General features: G+C 53.9%; 1 protein-coding gene across 2 annotated transcripts; it reads right to left on the reverse strand.

The window, feature by feature from the left end:
- Nucleotides 1-1,141: 1,141 nt before the first annotated feature.
- Nucleotides 1,142-18,500, reverse strand: MFGE8 (milk fat globule EGF and factor V/VIII domain containing). Of its 2 annotated transcripts, none has more exons than XM_064376238.1 (8): nucleotides 18,428-18,500; nucleotides 14,406-14,537; nucleotides 11,759-11,940; nucleotides 11,203-11,355; nucleotides 9,077-9,221; nucleotides 4,886-5,070; nucleotides 2,157-2,312; nucleotides 1,142-2,033 (listed from the first exon to the last, which is right to left on the reverse strand). In XM_064376238.1, exons 1-8 carry the CDS (start codon nucleotides 18,498-18,500, stop codon nucleotides 1,896-1,898), a joined length of 1,164 nt encoding a protein of 387 aa, XP_064232308.1. In that variant the 3' UTR covers nucleotides 1,142-1,895. The 2 variants fall into 2 exon arrangements, with proteins under 2 accessions (XP_064232308.1, XP_064232309.1); XM_064376239.1 differs by lacking the exon at nucleotides 18,428-18,500 and adding an exon at nucleotides 16,798-16,816.
- Nucleotides 18,501-20,667: the final 2,167 nt, after the last annotated feature.

Here is a 20,667-nt window from a genome sequence, read left to right on the forward strand (position 1 = left end):
CCCACTGTCTGCTCATCCCGAGGGGAGGCCGGAACAGGGGTTCAGGGCAGGAAATGCCCCCGGGAAGGAGTCCTGAGGCTCGAAGGCACCCAGAAAGACTTCGCTCAAAACCGAACCCACACCGCCCCACAGAAGAGAGCTCCAAAACAGGAAGCAGTAGGTCAAGGGACCCCCAGAACTGCATCCCCCATCCTCAGTTCCCAGGAAGACCACTGCCTGGACCTTTTATTCCGACCCTGCCAGGCCTGGGAGCCACTTCCACTGCATTTCCCTGGTGTGGTTTGAGCAAAGCCACGCCCTCCCTTTGGCAGCCCTGTGGCCCCACCTTCTGCTGCTCAGAGGCACCCCCACCTCCTGTTGCTCAGAAGCACCCCCTGCCTGCAGAGCACAGGACAGCTCCGAAAGTTTGGGAAAATTCACCTTGAAAACGAGGATGGCTTTTTCTACACCCCTTCCCAAGCTAGTCAAGCCTCTGACTGCAAGTCACCCTCCCAGATCAGCAGGACACTGGCCTGCATGGCCCACCCCGACTTCTTGATGGCCCCCACACAGGGGAGAGCAGCGAGGGTACCCCTAGAGCACGCACGCCAGTGGCCTACCAGGAACCAGTGTGTTCAGCCAGGAGGCCTCATGCCCACTTGGCAGAGCCCTGGCCCCGCCTCCAGTCCCACGCTGCACCCTCCCTAGAAACTCCCACAGTTTTGAAGGTGCGCAGGTTCACTGGATTTCTAATAGTTTCTCCAGCCCCACTCCAGTTGCAGAGAGAATGGAAACTGCTGAAGGGGAAAACCAGCTGCCCCAGCCTGGCCTGTCTTCCTGGCAGGAAGGGAGCGAAGGCATTCAGGAGATGGCATCTGCCAGGTGCTTGCTGGGCCCCTGACCAGGCAGCAGCTGTGGGTCCTAGGGCCAGACAGGCATGGAGGTAGAAAGCAGAGGGAAGAAGGAAAGTCCGGCTTTGAGGACCTGACTCCCTCCAGGCCACCATGGACCACAGTCACCCACCACCTGCTATGAAGCTATCTGTAGTCAGGCAGGTGACAAAAAGAAAGCCGGGGCTCAGGGAGGACCACAGGTGGGGGGTGGGGAGACCAGCGCAAATTAAATCCCATTCCCATGAAACAAGAACGAACCACACCAAGAGTTCCCGTGAAAAAGATAAATATATTTCGGAAGCTGCCTGTGTCCTCTGGGGTGAAGAGCCAGCACAGAGGGCCCCGAATGCCCACCCTGCTAACCCGCACCCTCCTCTGACCTCGCTCCCTTATCTCCCCGTAGACCTGCCCGACCCCCTTCTGTCTCACTGGGCTTCAGGACAAGTGACGAGAGGTCTCCAGGGAGACAAGGGGAAGTGTCTTGGGGGCAGGGGGCAACAGCAGTTGTGGCCACACGGTACCCCAGGGCTGACGGGCAAGAGGCTATTATCTCCAGCCTGGCGCTTGCGGGCCTTTCTTGAGGTCACCATGGGAATGTGATGTGTGGGAGAGGGGCTGGGAGAGCAGAGACGCACGTGACTGGGATCGGGGTCTGGACAGGGGCAGGAAACCACACGCCCTACTTTGCCCTTTGCTGTCAGTCCCAGATCTACTCAGCTCCCTTGGTGCCTAAGAAAACAGGACAGTAAGGGCTGGGGGTTAGAGGCTGGGGGTTAGGGGCAGGGGGTTAGGGGCTGAGGGTTAGGGGCTGAGGGTTAGGGGCTGGGGGTTAGGGGCTGGGGGTTAGGGGTTGGGAGTTAGGGGCTGGGGCCAGGACCCGTGAGAGGTGGAGGGTGAAGAAGAGGGAGGGACGGAGGGGTGACCACGCTGCCTCTGAACATCATCCCCTCCCCAGTCCCCAGCTCCACGGTGATTTAAAGGGGCTGAGGAGGCAGGAGGCGGCAGGCTGGGGGGCAGGTGCCACTAACAGCCCAGCAGCTCCAGGCGCAGGGCGACGCGGTTGTGCCAGGCCACCGGCAGGACGCGCACATAGCGAGCCAGGACGGGCGTCTCAAACACGTTCTTCTTGTGGGAGTGGTTGTCCCAGTTGCCAGGGAAGATCTAGAGGCAGAGGGGCTGTCAGGAGGATGCCAGAGCCAGCCCCGTCCCCTCAGGGCCCCAGGCCAGACTCCCAGGGAAGTGATGGAGGCATGGCAAAGGGTGGGCGGCTGGACAGACACCCACCTTGCTGCTGCCAGTCCTGCGGTCCTGGTACTCAGTCCAATTCATGCTGTCATTACTGTAGGCCACCTTGTAGGATGCCACAAACTGGATGGAGCCAAAGTTACGGACCCCCTGGGTGATGATGCCAGTCACCTGCTTCGGGGAGCCCAGGTCCACCTACAGAAGAAACCAATCACATGTTCTCTGCTTGGACCATCTCCAGTTAGGTGAAAAGAGGCAGACACACTGAGGCATGAATTCTAGTTTTGAAAAAAAGCTACTTGGCTGAGCCTCAGTTTCCTCAGTTATAAAATGGGCATAAGGCCAGACGTGGTGGCTCACGCCTGTAATTCCAACACTTTGGGAAGCCAAGGTAGGTGGATCACCTGAGGTCAGGAGTTCGAGACCAGCCTGGCCAACATAGTGAAACCCCATGTCTATTAAAAATACAAAAAATTGGCTGGACATGATGGAAGGTGCCTGTAATCCCAGCTACTAGGGAGGCTGAGGCAGGAGAATGCTTGAACCCAGGAGGCAAAGGTTGCAGTTAGCCGAGATTGCTCCACTGCACTCCAGCCTGGTTGACAGAGCAGGACTCTGTCTCAGAAAATAAAAAAGGAGCATAAATAATACCACCTACTTTGCCATACGTGGTGTTAGGCACCTCACTGCTATAGAGCTCATAGAGTCTGAGCCCTGGCCAACCCCACACCAACCCTTCCCTGAGACCTGCACTGCGGTGTGATGGGAAGACGGACAGGAATGGCCACAGCCTAGAAGGGCATGAACCGCTCTGGAGGCTCCCTGCAGGGCTGCTCACAGTCTGACTCTGGTCCTGAGGGTGTCCCCAGGCAGGGAGCTCCTCGCAGAACCCAGCTCGGCAGTGTGCTCCATGGGGCCCTGAGCCAGGCCTCCTGTCCCCAGTCCCTGACCTCCCTGGAGAGCCTGCCAGCTGCTCCTGGACACGCCAATTCCCCAACATCCGGGTGCCAACCCAACTCACTCCCAGCCAGTAGGTGGGCACTAGGCAGAGCGCCGTCCTGCCAGCTCCGTTTCTGCATCTACAAAACCAGCCCTGGTTTTCATGACTCTTGTTTCCCAGTTTCAATGACATACAAGGGCTGTCCCATGGTGGCTTCTTAGACACTGAGTCAGAGAATATGTACGCTGTGCTCAAGGGGAGAGGTCCCAAGATGCCTGGGTCATGGCTCCCTCCTCCACCTCCGCCCTGCTGTCCACAGGCTGAGCCTTGTCAACCCTGTGCAGCCCATGGAGTGGCTCTCCTCCTGTGTACACACAAACACATACACACACACACAGACACACACAGACACACACAAACACATATACACATATATACACACAGACACACACACATCACACACACACAAACACATATACACATATACACACATTCACACACAAACACATACACACACATACATATACACACACATACACATACACACACATACACATTCACACACATACACACTCACATACAAACATATACATATACACACAAACACATATACACTCACATACACTCACACACGCATTCACACACATACACACATACACACTCATACACAAACACACAGACACATCACAAACACACATAGACACACAGACACACATACACAAACATATACACATATACACACATACACACAAACACACATACATATATACACACATACACACACATTCACACACACATACATTCTCACACAAACACATACACACAAACACATACACACATACACACATACACACTCATACACACACATACATTCACACACAACACATACACACATACATATATACACATACATACACACACATTCACACACAAATGCACACATACACACACAAACACACACATACACACATTCACACACATACACACATACACACATACACTCACACACATTCATACACACAAACACATAAACACATATACACACTCACACACAAACACACACATACAGACACATACACATATACACACACATTCATACACACATACACAAACATAACATATACACATATACACACAGAAACACAAACATATATACACACATATACACACACATCACACACATACAAACACATATACACATATACACACACATACACACACATACATTCACACAAACACATACACATATATATACACATACACTCACACACATTCACACACATACACACAAACATACACACAAACACATACACACATATACACTCTCACACACACATACACACAAACACACAAACATACACACTCACACACTCACACATACACACATATACACTCACACACACACACATTCACACACAAACATACACATACACATTCACACACAAACACACACACATACACACTCACATACACATACACACATTCACACAAACACACTCTCACACTCACACACATACACACACATACACACATCACACACATACACACAAACACATACACACTCACACACAAACACACACATACAGACACACACATACACATACACACACACACACACATACACACACACCCCCTTTCTCCACCTTGGTGGAAGCAGGATCAGGAGAAGGGGGTACAGGTGGGAAGAAGAAAGAAAAGCCAAAGAAAAACACAGCTTTTCTAGAACTCTTTGGGGAGCAGAAGCCTGGGCTGGAGAGAGGTCAGCGATCTGGCAGCCCAGCCCCATCCCGCCCAGCCCCACCCCTGCGTCCCAGGCGGGCTGACCCACCTGCAGCCACTGATCCTTATCGTAGCTCCCCGCCACCCAGGCGTTGAAGTTGCCCTGCTTGTCCAGCCGCGCGTAGGAGGGGTTCCAGCTGAAGAGGTGCAAGCCCCAGGTCTTGTAGCTGCTGGAGGCCGTGATCTGCTTGTCTGGGATGCTGTTATTCTTCAGGCCCAGGGGATGGTGGCATCCTGCCAGCAAGATGGGCTGTCATCTGGATCTGGGACCCACAGCTCCCAGAGGCAGGAGCACAAGGCGATGAAACGGAACACACTGCGGATCCGGAGCAACCCCGGCACGCTCTTGGACAACAGAAAGCAGCTCCATCTGCCTTGCAGGGCCAACTGTGCTACCTTCCTCACTGCCGGACCCACCAGCTCCTCACCTCAACCAGCTGGGCTCAGTTCCTCATAGACCACCCAAGGCCTCCCACTCAACACCCTTCTCCGTCTGCACCAGGGAAGCCCATGCTCCACCACCTTCTGCCCTTCTTCATGCCTGACTCGTGAGACACTTCCTCCAAGAAGCCTGCCCTGACTACTTCACTTGGGCAGGATTTCTTCCTCTTCTGGGCTCACAGCACTGCCCCTAGCCATCCCATGGCACAGCTGCTATCTACGTTAATAACAACCTAGTTTATTCAGTGCTTAATTCAGTCATTTAACCTGCTGCCAAAAAAAAAAAAAAAAAAAAAACCCACTAAATGAAGTAGAAATTAGTAAGCCCATTCTACAGATGAGAAAATGGAAAGACATGAAGCCTCATGCCCAAGTCACTCACAAACTCCTAATACCACACTATGACATCAGCTCTACCATCCACACATCTGGCTGATGAAGGCCTGCCTGGTGGCGACCCAGTGATGAACAGGAAGTTAGAGAAATCAGACAAGTCCTGGGGCTCAGGAACATCTCCACTTCAATCCTCCAGAAAGCCCCCCAACTTAGTGTCTCCCAGAGGGCGCACTTTGCACACTCAAATGTTTTGGGTCACATGGGCCTGTGAGGGCTGGCCCAGAAAACTGGCCTTTGTTCACTCAGCCCTGCCCCAAACACTCAGGAATGTGCCGGGCTGCCGTGCGCTTGTATCTGCACCTGCATATGAATAGAACAGTTGGGGATGGGCAGGAGATACAACTCCCAAGAGAATGATGGGGGTGTGTCCCACCCGGAAGAATCCTCACTCCACAGTATCTATCCCTCTGGGGAACTGGGAGAGGCAATCCCCCAGAGGGATCCATCTGGGAGCCAGCTAAGTTATATCACTACCCCCAGACACCTGCACCCTCACCACTCAAGACATTTGCCTCCAGGGTGTGTTGACAATTGCCCACCGAGGGGACCATCTCCTGATGGTGGTGCATCAGGGAACCACCACCTTCCCCTCAAAGAGCTGCTACCGGGCTGGGAGCTGGCTGTCCCTTGGCTCCGGAAGAGGAGAGGCCTGAGGCAGGCTAACACCTGGGCAGCTGTGCAGAGGACACCAATTCTGCACAATGTGCTCAACGCAGACCCCTCTACACATCATACCCAGCTCACTCTCAACCTCCCAAGAAGTCAGACAGCCTTCCTGGTAAATTGCAGTTGGGAGGGGCACCAGGGCAGGGCAGGGCTTTCAGCTCCCTCACTCTAGGAAATCCCTTCCTCTCTCTGGGTTTCAGTCTCCCCATCTATAAAATGAGATACTAGGAAATAATTCTCACAGATCACCTGGGATCTTATTTAAAAAATACTCTTTCACCAGGCACGGTGGCTCGTGCCACTTTGGGAGGCTGAGGCGGGTGAATCACAAGGTCAGGAGTTCAAGACCAGCCTGGCCAAGAAGGTGAAACCTCATCTCTACTAAAAATACAAAAATTAGCCCGGCGTGTGGCGGGTGCCCACAATCCCAGCTACTTGGAAGGCTGAGGCAGAGAACTACTTGAACCCAGGAGACGGAGGAGACTCCATCTCAAAAAAAAAAAAGGTTGTTTCAGCAACTCTAGGGTGGGGATTTCACTCTGCACTTTTTTTTGTTTGTTTTTTTGAGATGGAGTCTCACTCTGTCACACAGGCTGAAGTGCAGTGGCACGATCTCGGCTCACTGCAACCTCCGCCTCCTGGCCAGGGTCAAACAATTGTCCTGCCTCAGCCTCCCTAGTGGCTGGGATAACAGGCACCCACCACCACGCCTGGCTAATTTTTGTAATTTTTTTAGTAGAGTCGGGGTTTCGCCACGTTGGCCAGGCTGGTCTTGAACTCCTGACCTCAGTTGATCCGCCTGCCTCGGCCCCCCAAAGTGCTGGGATTCCAGGCGTGAGCCACCGTGCCCAGCCTCAGCCTGCATTTCTAAGAAGCTCCCAGGTGATGACACTGCTGGTCCCTGGGGCTCTTCGTCCATCAAACTGCACCTCACTCTCTAGGTTCCAGCCCCACTGGCCTTCCTTGAGCCCTTTGACATGCCATGGGGCCTTTGCACTTACCAAGTCTTTGCCTACAGTGCTTTCATAAGTTCTTCATGTGCCTCGCTCTCCATCGTTCAGGCCCCCAGTCAAAGGCCTTCCCAGCAGAGCAGTCCCTGTCTTGCTCCCTCCCCTCACCCCAAGTCATGGTCATCTCATCACCCTCTAGCTTTTCTTCAGAGCTGTGACTGCTCTCTGACTGTCCTTTTATCTGCTCCTTGTCTGCCTTCCCGGCCACGAGGTCAAGGAATAATTCCCTAGAGCCAAGTATCCGAAAGGGGCTTAATCAATACCTTAATAAACATCAATTGAATTAAATAACTAATTTGCCAAAGGCACCATCCCTGCAAAGAGGAATCCCTCGTGGAGTCCTGGGTACACCCAGACCTCAGCCCCACCCACACACGTGCACACGTGCACCAGCACTCTCCAGTCCACTGGAGTGCCTATAGGGTGAGGAGTGGTCCAGACCCTGAAGGAAGCAGACGGAACAGCTGGGCTTTCTTGGTTTGCAAGGCTCACCCTCTCTTGGTCCTGAGCAGGGGCCAGCCATGCCTGAACGCAGGCAACTTCAATGGCCAAAGGCTTCAAGCCACAGCAAGTGGCAGGGACGCCAGGGAGAGGCACACGGACCTGGCTCTGTCCTTTCCCAGTAGGCTATATTTCCTTCTAGAAGAAGGCAAAGTCTTATACTCCCCATTGAAACAATAAGCCTCACAAGGAGCATTCCTAGTGGAGGAAGCAAATACCTACTTAAGTTCATACTAAAAACACTAAACCCAGCCAGGCACTGAACTCAGCTGAGGGGTATTTGGGTGGTGTCTGAAATGAGACGACAGGAAGGGGTGTCACAGAGGGGAAAATGGGGTGCAAGAGGGCACGTCTGGGTAAGATAAAAACAATGGGTAAGATAAGAACCTCCACTCTGCAGCTCTGCTTAGCGAGCCCCACAGTTCCACTGATGGCCAGCAGGTGGCCCTGTGGCTGCAAAGCGAGAGAAAGACCCAGGCCTCAAAAAGAAAAGCTGGTTGAGCTGGGCTGAGACAATGAAAACCCTACATACACCCTGACCTCGCCAGGGCTGTCTCCTGGCTCTGAAGAAATCTGTCCTTTCCTGGTCCCCCCAGCTCTCCACCTGAGAGTCTCTTTGAAGAAGGCAGCAGTAGAAGCCCCTCCATCTCTCTGGAGTGTAGACTCAGAGTTTGTCAGGGAAAACTCTGGTTGGGTGGGGTCGGGAGCCCAGAGACTAGACCAAGTCTTAATAGCTACCAGATGTGCACCCTTAATAAATCATTCATCAGGGCCCCACTCCCTCATTCATTCATTTACTCATTCATCAAATATGTATTGAGTACCTATGAACCAGACGCCATTCTAGGCACTGGGAATACCGAAGCAAACAAAACGGACAGATTCTCTGCCCTCGTAAACCTGACATCTGCAAAACACACCTAACGCTATGTGTTCTAGAAGCTACAGGACAGGAGCCAACTGGAGAAAGTGAAAATCCTGCAAAAACGGGTGTCTTTTTCTCTATCAACCGGAACGCCCTGGGTCAGGGGTTGGCAGACAGCAAATACCTGGGCGGGACTGCTATGGCCAGGTGAACCCCTAGAGTGCGTTTCCCGAGTGAAGCCTGGTCCCTGGGTCTTGCTGCTGCCCTACGCAGCTCAGAGTTTGGCTCAGAAAAGAGGCATCCTAGGACCACCTCCTAGGATTGGCCCACAGCACCTCCTACCCACAACCCCAGCACTCACCGTTCAACTCACAGCCCAGTAGCTCAAAGCGCAGAGTGCAGGCCGTGTGGCAGCTTGTGGGGTACAACCTCACGTACTGAGCCTCCACAGGGGTCTCAAACAGGTTGATGTGCACCGTGTTTTTGTTCCAGTTACCCGTAAACTCCTAGGAGGGAAGGGACAAGACTGGAGAAGTGGGCCCGTCTGGGCAGTCCCCCTCCTGGGTTCACCTTATCTTCCTCTTCAGACCTGGGAGGCAGAGGTGGGGCTGGAGGGTGAGGAGGGCTGGGAAGAGCCACCAGGGGCTCACACAGCAGCTTCTCTTTTGGCCACCACCAGCCCTCCCCAGATTCTCATCTCACCTTCCTTCATCATGGAGCCTAGGCATAAACCGCTAAGATGACACAGCTCATCTGTAACCTGCAGGGTGCCTCTGCGAATTAGGAAAAGACACTTTTTTCTCAAAGTTTATTGTGACAATTTTCCGACAGAGTTCCACAAATGTACAATGACTGTACTGTGAATGGTCCCTGTGGGTAACCCCCCATACAGGCACCGAGGAATGAGAGCTAAGCAGAACCCTGCACAGTTAGGGCCTGAGGAATATCTCACTTTATACTGTTACTACTCAGTGATTTCCTTTTATATAATCCTTTACATAATCATATATTAGTTTATAGAAATAGGGCTTGACGAATCCCTTTATATAATCCTCTATATATCATATAATAGTTGATAGTATGAGTGCCTAAAGAATATTTCCCTACATCTATACCTATAATTATATCTTAGTTCATAATCGGAGAAATGCCTAGAGTGGACACGGTACAGAGCATGAATTAAGGAATAAGCAGCTTATAATCGGAGGAATGCCTAGAGCAGACGCAGTGCAGAGCATGATTTAAGGGAAAAACAGCTATACCAGGACAAGAACCCATGGCCCAGGCGGCAGTGTTCAGTATTGTAAAGATACCCACTGTATGGCAGGCTTGGGGCGAGAGCCACTCCTCCTGATAAAGGAGTTGTAGGACCTTGCTCCAGTTCTTGTGGAATGCTGCCCTCAGAACGGCAATCCACCTTGGTGACTGTGAACTTTATCAGCTCTTGCTACTGTGCTGCTTGAAAAGCATCTTCCCGTAGAAGCCATTGGAGACTACTAGAAGGTGGCGGTAACCTTGACAGCTCTGTCACTGCTATGTGACTTAGAGCATCCTCCTATAAATCTTCTTAGAAGTAGTTTGCCCATAGATAGAAGTATTGCACACTGCACCCTCTTCACTGTGCACGGCCCACCTTCAAGCCTCGGTGACCTAATGGGGGTGGACCCCTTACTGCACACGGCCCTTAACTTCATGGGAACGGGCCCCTTGCTGTGTGCACTGTCCACCTCCTGGCCTAGGTGACCTAATGTGGGTGGACCCCTTACTGCACACGGCCCTCAACTTCATGGGAACGGGCCCCTTGCTGTGCACTGTCCACCTCTTGGCCTGGGTGACTTAATGTGGGTGGACCCCATGTTTTATTGCTCACGACCCTATCACAATCCTTAAAGATGATTTCACTCACTGCCCTGCCCCCTAACCTATACACAATAAATACTCATACTTCTGGACATTCAGGGCCTCGCCTGACTCCGCTTATAGGTGGCGTGGCTCCCCGAGCCCAGCTGCGTTTTTCTTGTACTTCTGTGTCCTGTCTCTTTATTTCTCGGATCCTGCGCCTCAGCACAGCATAAGGCTCACCCACGACCCCGTGGGGCACTCAGCCCTACATCTGGCTCCCAACGTGCCCTACAGGTTCCCACTTCATAATGACATCCTTGAGCAGTGTACAACCTACACAACTGTACATGTACCCCTGAAGGCTCAGAATGAAACCCAGCTCCACCACCACTACCACCCTCAACAGGTCATGGCACCATTTTGAGTCTCACTGTCCTCATCTATAAAGTGGGACTATTCCTTATAAACCACAGAACATGGACACATCTGGGTTTCCCAATTTCTAGAAACCAAGATGCACCCAAAGACCCACATCATGGCCAATCACCCAGCATTCTCTGGCCTCACTGGGGGTCCTCCGTCAGTCCTAGTACCCTAGAGGGTGTGGACCACAGCCCTTCTCTTTCAGGCCCCAACAAGACCTACCTTGTGTTTTTGATTAACATCATGGATGAAATCGAAGTCATGTCCGTTAAGGCTGTACGCCACCTTGAAGGTCTTCAGGTACTCGTGATTAGCCAAGCGGCTGGCCCCCTGCGTCACCACACCTGCTACCCACATCCTCCGCAGCAGGTTCACCTGGACGCGGGGCAGGAGAGATGGCACCCTTATCCCCTGGGTGCTTTCCACTCAAGATCCAAGCAGACCCACCCCTTCACTCCCACCACCAGGTGGGGGAACAACCCGAGCAAAACAGAGGGGGCAGCTGAGCACACGGCCCTCACAAAGGGCCTTCTCCTTCGGCCCAGGCCTCCAGGGGCCTCATCCAGCACAAACAGCTCCTCCGCAGCTTGGGGCCTGCTCCCCCTTCACCCTGGCCCCGCACCAGGTTCCCCCAGGGATGCCATCCACTTACAGACAATTCATCCATGGGAACCTGCTACCTTGTCCCGTGGACCCGTGGTGAACTTGAACCCTCCCATGGTAACCCCCAAATGCAGGAACATGCCTCGAGCCTTCTCTCGGGCCATCCCCCGCATACCTGGATCCAGGGGCTATCATCATTACTGCTGGGGGTCCAGGCATTAACCATGCCTGCCCGGTTCAGGCGAGCCAGCTCCGGGACCCAGTGCTGCACACCCAAGAAGGTCACACGCACCGATGAGGCGGTGATCTGTGAGTTGGCAATGTTCCCATTCTCCATGCCCAGCGGCTCGGCGCACTCTGAGGGGAGGGAGATGGCAGTCAGGTGGCCACCCCCTGCTGGTTCCCAGGCCCAGCTTCTGCCTAGGCCCCAGAGCCAGAGAGAACCTCAGAGCTTCGCTCAGAACAAAGACCACAAAGGGCCAATGCAGGCAGTGCCCAGGAGGAGTGGCCAAGAAAAGGCATGTGGCAGGGGATGCTGAGGACGAGGAGGGTGGGCAGACTCATGGGAGGCTGGGACCCAGGGCTGCCAAAGGATCCCGGCCAGGGTGGCACTCTGGGGATGGCCGTGATTGGCACTCATGGGAAACAGAGTCCCCTCCGGGCTGTGGGAGGTGGCCTCGTTCATATAGGGCATCTGGCAGCAATTAATCTGGTGCAGGGGTTGGACTGGTGGCACAGAACACCGGTGTGACCCTTCTTCCCCAGTGTCCCCCTCCACCAGGAAGGGACGCCATCTTCAGCCCAGCCCCCGGCTTCGTCGGGAGGGTGGTTTGGAAGAAGGGCTACCTTGGATGGCAGTGAACAGTACCAGCACTGAACACAAAGAAAGAATCAAATCTGCCTGGAGTTTTCTAGAATCCCACTGGCAGGAGTTCTCTGGGTGCGGCACAAATGCCATTCTGCTTTCCCTCTTTGTGCCTTCCACCTGTGGGCCCTCACCCTGTCTGGGAACTTGCCAGTGGCCGAGATCCCACACCCTTCACCATCACTCCAGCAGTGCGGTCCCAGGGACCTAGGCCCACCTACAGGCCAAGTTTCTCTCATCGCTTGGGGATCCCCCGGTATGTGCTGGGCCTTCCAGCTGCCAAGCAGAGAACCCAGAGACAGACCTAGTCTTCCTCCCACATCACAGGCTCAGACAAGCTCGGTGCTAGCGCGCTCTGGCAGGGAGGGGAAGACGTGAGGTGAGGCCCTGGGCCTCAGTGGGCTTTGACTTGCCCATTCCTAGATTCTACACAAAAAGTGTTTCCCATCTGGTGAATCAAAACATATGATCAACTCCGTGAGATGAATCCACACATTGCAAAGTGGTTTCACAGATAGTTCCTTCTAGGTTTTACCCCCAAGACCAGAGCCAGCCAGTAGCTGAGCTAAGATTTGACCCGTCTGCCTCCAAGACATCCCCATACCCCACCACGCTCACACCCTGGAGTGCAGTGTGCATTCTCTGGGCCTACAGGGTCCTTGTTGGCTGCAAGGAAACATACCACGTGAAAGGCAAGGAAGGGCCGCAACGGTCCCTCTAGGGGGTTCCTCCACTCTGTGGCCACCCCCGCCTTCCTCCTGGACGCAGCCATACCCAGCCTAGGGCAGATCCCAGGCCCAGAAGCTAGAAGTCAGGGTGGGAATTCCAACTCAGGCACACCCACGGTGACCTCAGCTCCCAGGACACGGGTCAGTGGGCCCACCTGGCCCCACCTAGGGCTCTGCCTTGGCAACCCATCCCCCAAACCGTTTACACACCCTTCCACCAGGATCTCAAACACATCTGGCCTCAGGCCAGGGCCCAAGGCACAGGACCCAGGGCCACTTGGGAGGTAAAAGGCATCCTGCACACTTGGCCTGCTTTCTCCCGGGGCCCCTGCTCCCAACCCAGCTGGCTCAAGCCCCGCCGCCTCCTCCTTCTGGTGGTCAGCAGACCTCAGAGCCCATCCCCACATCTGCCTGAAGGAGAGCAAGATGTCCCCTGCCCCCTACCCAAGATGCTCAGACTGACCTGCTGGATTCGGATACCTAGGATCCCCACTCTACCCATCCCTGGGCCCGCATGTGGGCACCCGCCTACCCCATGAGGAGTCCTGGTGGGGTGGGAGCCCTGGGTGGGAGGGGCTCCAGCTGGGCCCAGAGGGAGGACAGCAGGGGAACCACTGTGGGCACCCCACCCGGGCCATTCTATGGCCAAGGAGATGACCAGGCAGATCACGTGAGGACACGCAGGGCCTCTGACCACCTCACCACAAGGGGATGGCTCAGCTGGCCAGGTCCCTCCCTCCTCCCCGAGCTCTGTGATGAGGCCGCAGGTCAAACTTGGGCCAGGACCTGTCAGACTCTGAGACCAAGCCTGATTGACTGAGTCCCTGGGCCCGGAAAGGCTAAGAATGTGTTTGTTTTCCCCTCAGGTAGAGAAATCCCCACGACTTAACTCTAACACTGTGTGTCTGGCTCATGGTGACTCAATAATAACATTCCCATGACCTCCAGGGTGACCACAACCCCTCACTCCTCTGCAGCGACATCAGGCCCGGCCTGCGGTCCCAGGAAAGAGGGCCGGGCAGAAGAAGAAACCGCAGGACCCTCTTCCCGCCTCGGTCTAACTGGGGCTCCGTCTCTCTCTCTCTCAATCTCCCCAGAGGAGGCCTTGCCAGCTCCCCTGGGGTGGGGACAGCGGGGAGGGAATCAGGCTAGCACATGGCCTGTGCCACTAGGGCTGTGGCTCAGGGTCTCCTGCCAGGAACAGGCAGCAGGGACTCCCAGATACTCACTCAGCTCACAGTGGCTGCCCACGTATCCCTCAAGACATTCGCAGGTATAGGCGGGGAAGACGTCCCCTCGAACTTCCTGGGCAATATCCTTGCATAAGCCATTGTTGTGGCAGGGGTTTTTGGAACAGACATCTGGGGACAGAGACAGGGAAGGTTAGCAGGTGATCAGGAAGGAGCTGGGGACAGAGATGAGAAGTGGCAGATGGGCCCAGCCCAAAAGGACCCTCCTCCACTCAAACTCAGCCCACTCTGTCTTCCTCTGCCTTTTCCCTAGTCTGCTGGATGGAGCCTGAGCCAGGCTAGAGCCAGGGAGGTCCAAGTGTAGGCAAATCAGCCCAAATAAGGCAAGTGCCCGGCTTTCCAAGTGGCCTGGGAGTGTCCTGAAAACTGCTGGCTCGCCGGGTGCAGTGGCTCACGCCTGTAATCCCAGCACTTCGGGAGGCCGAGGCAGGTGGATCATGAGGTCAGGAGTTCAAGACCAGCCTGGCCAACACAGTGAAACCCCATCTCTACTAAAAATACAAAAAATTAGCTGGGCATGGTGGCAGGTGCCTGTAATCCCATCTACTTGGGAGGCTGAGGCAGGAGAGTCACTTGAACCTGGGAGGTGGAGGTTGCAGTGAGCTGAGATCGTGCCACTGCACTCCAGCCTGAGCAACAGAGCCAGACTCCGTCTCAAAAACAAACAAACAAACGAATACAAAAATTAACTGGACGTCATGGCGCATGCCTGTAATCCCAGCTACTCGGGAGGCTGAGACAGGAGAATAGTTTGAACCAGGGAGTCGGAAGTTGCAATGAGCTATCGCGCCACTGCACTCCAGCCTGGCAACAGATGGAGACTCCATCTCAAAAAAAAAAAAATGCTGGTTGATGATGGGAGCGGTGCTGGAGGCCACTGCCCACCAAGGGAAGAGCTGGCAGCCGGGGCATGGAGAGGCAGGCAAGGTCCAGGCCAGGTCTCTTGGCAACACTCTAATTGCAAAGGAGGCCCATGAATCCTTAAAGGCAGGGGCAGTGGAAGGAGGCACTGTCCTGGCCCACAGAGCAGGTTCTGCCCACCAATTCAGGCAAGGGTTGGAGTCACAGATGTCACCTCCAACGGCAGCCCTGACTCAGGAACAGCACGATGATCATCTAGGAGACACTAGGAGGGCCAGTGACCACGCTGGGCCCCTGCGACAGAGAAATCAGATGTAGCAGGCCTCAAGAAGCCAACGGGAAAGAGGCCAGCAAGTCCACAGATGAGGAAGAGTGCCCAGCGCTCCAGAAGCCGGCATGGATGGCCGCTGGGGGCCTGATTTCTGCTGAGGAGACGGAAGTTTCCCAGAGGAGGGGATATTCAAGCTGGGGCTAGAAGACAGAGTAATGAGGGTGCCAGACTGGGCAACAGGAAAAGCAGACGCACAGAGGGCGTGGCATGTTGGAGCACAGTAAGACACAACCGGCCGGGAGGCTGGGGCCAGACTGGGAAGGATCTTTAGAATCCAAGTTTAGTTTTTCAGCCTGTAGAGCAGTGGCTTTTAACCTTCCTTCACTCTCCTCCCCACTGCCCACCAGGGGGAGAAAAAAAACAAGAAACAGATTCTCAATTGTGAGATGGGGGTGGGAGAGTCAGTTCCAACTGCCGGATGCAGAAGGCTGAAAGGCCACGCGCAGACCTGAGCCCCCTGCAGTGGGGAGCGACTGGTAGCTGCAGCCAGGTCCCTCTCTGGTTGAAAAGCAGAAATCCCACTGAAGAGGGTGAAGGTGGGAAGCAGGAGAGGGTGGTGAGAGAGGAAGTCAGGGCAGAGGAGTGAAAGAGAAGGGTTATTTCAGAACACCGGGGGACAAGGGCTGGAAAGGCCACCAGAGCTTCTGGATGGGAACCCAATGACAGATATGCAATATCAGCCCTGGCAGTGGAGAACACAGGAGGAACAGGAGAGCATGTCCTCAATCTCTTCAGTCTGGTGGGTCAGCCGGCCCCAACGAGGGTCCTCTAGCTGAGCATAGCATCCCAGAAGGGCTGCCCCAGACCCTACACCCAAATCTGTCATTTGGAGTAAGACATGAGAAATCTTTTTTTTTTTTGAGACCAAGTTTCACTCTTATTGTCTAGGCTGGAGTGCAATGGCGCAACCTCAGCTTGCCGTAACCACAGCCTCCTAGGTTCAAGGGATTCTCCTGCTTCAGCCTCCCGAGTAGCTGGCAAGTGCCACCACATCTGGCTAATTTTGTATTTTTAGTAGAGACAGGGTTTCTCCATGTCGGTCAGGCTAGTCTCAAACTCCCAAACTCCTGACCTCAGGTGATCCACCTGCTTCAGCCTCCCAAAATTGCTGGATTACAGGCATAAGCCACCACACCCGGCCCGACATGGCAAATCTTTTTGCCTCCCCCTCAGAGTCACCCATCTAAGGCTGGAGAGTCCTCCTGAAATCCCACAGCCCCGGAGAGTTCACCCTGTTCCAGGGAAGGCAACACCATTAATGAGGCATCTGCCCTCAGAGCTCCGCCTCCAGAGGCCTGCGGAGCTTAAAGTGGCTCCCAAGGAGCTATTAGTCATTGGCTTTAAATAGCAGGTAATCTGTCCGCTGACCTGGCAGGCGGGGGCGGGCACTGACACAGACAGGCTTGGGTTAGGAATGGACCCTTCCTCCCCTCCCAACTGTGCCGGCCCTCTCCCTACCCTGCTCCAGGGCGAAAACGGTCCAGTGGGAAAGAGGAAAGTGAAAGGTGTACCCTACCCAGCCAGGTTACCTTTGTGTAAGGTAGTTACTGTGTTTCCTCCTTCTGGAAAAGGCCAGCTCACCCTGTATAAAACCATCTTTGGGGCTGGGCGCAGTGGCTCACGCCTGTAATCCAAGCACTTCGGAGGCCAAGGCAGGCGGATCACCTGAGGTCGGGAGTTCAAGACCAGCCTGACCAACATGGTGAAACCCCATCTTTAAAACACAACAATAACAACAACAAAGAAAAACCATCTTTGATACTTCAGAGCCCTGCTCTTTCCGGGGCTTTCCAGGAACATTTGGCCAGGGTTCAGGTTGGGGGTTACAGAGAGGAGTAGAAAGGGTTGTGAAGATCCAGCTGTCTTTCAGGGTGGCCGGGGAGGGCCAGGAGCTCCCAAGTTCCCCGGGAGCTTGGAGCACTCTGGAAGCTCCAGCCCTGGAGGTCAGGCAGATCACAGGACATAGGACTGCGGCTCAGCTGTTACTTCCCTCGCTTCAGTCAATCCCATTTCTATGAGAAAATGATGGAGGGGCCACCTAATCCCCTCCTGGGCACTCCTTTCCCAGCGCCCCACGGTGAAGGGCATGGGGCATCCGCAAGCCCAGCCTGCAAGGGGCCCAGCTGGCCGCTGGAAGCCTCCTGCGGCGGAGGAGGACCAGGGAAGATACAGCAGCCGGCCAAGGCCGCGGGGGAGAGGGAGTCAGGAGACTCCCATCAACAGGCAGCCCTCTTCCAAGTTCCTCGCAGCCTCTGTGTCCCCTCCTGGGCCTCAGGAGGGGCTCGCGTCCATTGCACCGGCTTCCCAGCCCCTTCCTTATGTGACCAGGCACGGAGCGCAAAAAATCCAATGAACTGTGCAGCCAACAGGGGTTGGCGGGGTGTTGCCAGGGCAGAGTTATCCCGAGAAGACTCATCAATACACAAGAGTCCTAGAATCTCCCAGGTGGAAGGGGTTCGGAAGTCTAACGCAGTTCCCTGGCCTCATTTTTCAGACGGGAAGAGAGGCCCGACACAGCGGATTCTTTTGTCATTATGTGTAAGCCGCATCCCTGGGGGCGGCAGGGCTATCACCCGATGTCCCGAGTCCCCGCCCAACGCACAAGCCCAAAAGCCCCAGCGCAGACACTGCAGGGGCGCGTCCCCCGGTCCCGCCAGGCCGCAGCGGGAGAAGCCGCCCCTCAGCCCGGCCCGGTCCCCGGGGCTTTGTCTAAGTTTGTCAACAGTGGAGGTAGAGGGAGGGCGCCGGGCGAACTTCCGAGCGGCGCGGGGAGGAGGGCGAGGGCCAGAGGGCGGCGCGCTCCACTCACCCAGGGCGACGAGCAGGCTAGGGGCGCAGAGTAGCGCGCCGCACAGCGCGGCCAGCAGCCGGGGGCGCGACATGCTGCGGGGACGCGGCGCGGGACGGGGTGCGCGGGCTGCTCAGACTCCACGCGGTTCTAGCTCCTGCTCCTCCGGGACCGGAATAATTCAGGAGGCTCAGCACCTCCCACCGGCCATGCGCTCCGCCCAGGCCGGCCAGAGGCGGACTCGGGGAGGGGCCCGCGACTGTGAAGGAATTGGTTGAAAGGAATTGGGGGGCGGGGAGTGGTCCGCGACATCTGCCTTTTCCGCCACGGCCGCACCGGAGTTCTGCCTGGTGCCAACGGCCGGGTCACAAGTCTTGAGTCTGTTGGGCGGGAAGAGTTCAGGAGGAGTTTTTTGTGTTTGTTTTTATTTTTAAGATTTTTAGACTTGAAAAGATGCTCTTTGGCCGGGCGTGGTGGCTCACGCCTGTAATCCAAGCACTTTGGAGGCCAAGGCGGGCGGATCACCTGAGGTCAGGAGTTCAAGACCAGCCTGACCAACATGGTGAGACCCCGTCTTAAAAAAAGAAAAGAAAAGATGCTCTTTATTCATAATCAGATAAATGCAAATTAACACTACAATGAGCATCGTGTTTCCCTTCTCGGATTGGCAAGTATCAAGATGTTAATTTAACAAGGTTAGTGGAGGCTGTGGGGAACAGGTCCAAGCATGCTTCGCCGAAGAGTATAAATTGGTTCAAATTCCCCAGAGGGCTATTTGGTAACACCTATCAAAACGATCAAAACGACAAATGCTGACACCCTAAGAACTAGCATTTCCACACAGAGGCTTTCATTCTACAGAAGCTCATGTGTGCAAAATGACGTATATATACAAAGATAGCATAGCAACATTGTTTGAAATGGTAAAAGATTAAAAAAAAAAAAAATCAGCGAACCGTTCTGTAAAGGACCTAATAGAAAATGTTTTGTGGGGCCGGGCGCAGTGGCTCACGCCTATAATCCCAGCACTTTGGGAGGCCGAGGCGGGTGGATCACGAGGTCAAGAGATCAAGACCATCCTGGTCAACATGGTGAAACCCCGTCTCTACTAAAAATACAAAAAATTAGCTGGGCATGGTGGCGCGTGCCTGTAATCCCAGCTACTCAGGAGGCTGAGGCAGGAGAATCGCTTCAACCTGGCAGGGCAGAGGTTGCAGTGAGCAGACATCGCCACTCTGCACTCTAGCCTGGATGACAAGAACGAGACTCTGTCTCAAAAAATAGTAATAGTAATAAGTGTTTAAGCCAGATCAGCCAACAAACAAAAAAGAACAGCCACACATCTCCCCTACTAGCTATGTTGAGACCTAAGTGGGGACTAGAGTCCACTGGCAAGATGCCCTTCTTCAAATATTCAGAAGGAGAAAAGACATATAGGATCGACTCAATAATCACAGAAAAAGCATTTGAAAATATCCCACACCTCTTCGTGATAAAAACTCAACAAACTAGAAGTGAAAGGGAGGTTCCTCAACCTGATTTTTAAAAATCTATGAGAAACCTCTGGGCACAGTGGCTCACTCTTGTAATCCCAACACTTTGGGAGGCCTAGGCGGGCAGATCACCTGGCCAACATGGTGTAATCTGGTCTCTACTAAAAATGCAAAAAGTAAGCTGGGTGCGATGGCTCACACCTGTAATCTCAGCACTTTGGGAGGCCGAGGCAGGTGGATCACCTGAGGTCGGGAGTTTGAGACCAGCCTGACCAATATGGAGAAACCCCACCTCTAAAAAAATAAACAATCTTGCAGTGAGCCAAGATTTCACCACTGCTCTCTAGCCTGGGTGACAGAGGGAGACTGTCTCAAAAAAAAAAAAAAAAAAAAAAAAACAAAATTAACAAAAACCCATAGCTACTATCATACTTAATGGTGAAAGACTGAATGTTTCACCTAAAATCAGAAATAGGACATGGTGGTCTGCTCTCATCACTTCTATTTCATCACAATGAGGGAGGTTCCAGCCAGGACAATTAGGCAAACAACAGAATATACATCCACATCGGAAAGGAGGAGGTAAAACTATCTCTGTCTCTATTTGCAGATGGCTTGATCTTGTATGTAAAACACCCTAAAGAATACACACACACACATACAACACAACCATTAAAAATAATAAATGAGGTAAGCAAGGTTGCAGGATACACAATTAACATACAAAAATCCGTTGTATTTCTTATACTAGAAATAAACAATCCAAAA

Source organism: Aotus nancymaae, unplaced genomic scaffold (genome assembly GCF_030222135.1).
Source record: "Aotus nancymaae isolate 86718 unplaced genomic scaffold, 86718_ANA_hifiasm-v0.15.2.pri h1tg000014l, whole genome shotgun sequence".
NCBI lineage: Eukaryota > Metazoa > Chordata > Mammalia > Primates > Aotidae > Aotus > Aotus nancymaae.

Coding starts and splice junctions, on each gene's coding strand:
- MFGE8 (XM_064376238.1), bottom strand. CDS start 18,500: ATGTCGCGCCCCCGGCTGCTGGCCGCGCTGTGCGGCGCGCTACTCTGC. Junction 2,313..4,885: donor ATAAGGATCAGTGGCTGCAG/GTGGGTCAGCCC, acceptor TTTCTTCTGTAG/GTGGACCTGGGCTCCCCGAA. Junction 2,034..2,156: donor GCAGGACTGGCAGCAGCAAG/GTGGGTGTCTGT, acceptor CTCTGCCTCTAG/ATCTTCCCTGGCAACTGGGA.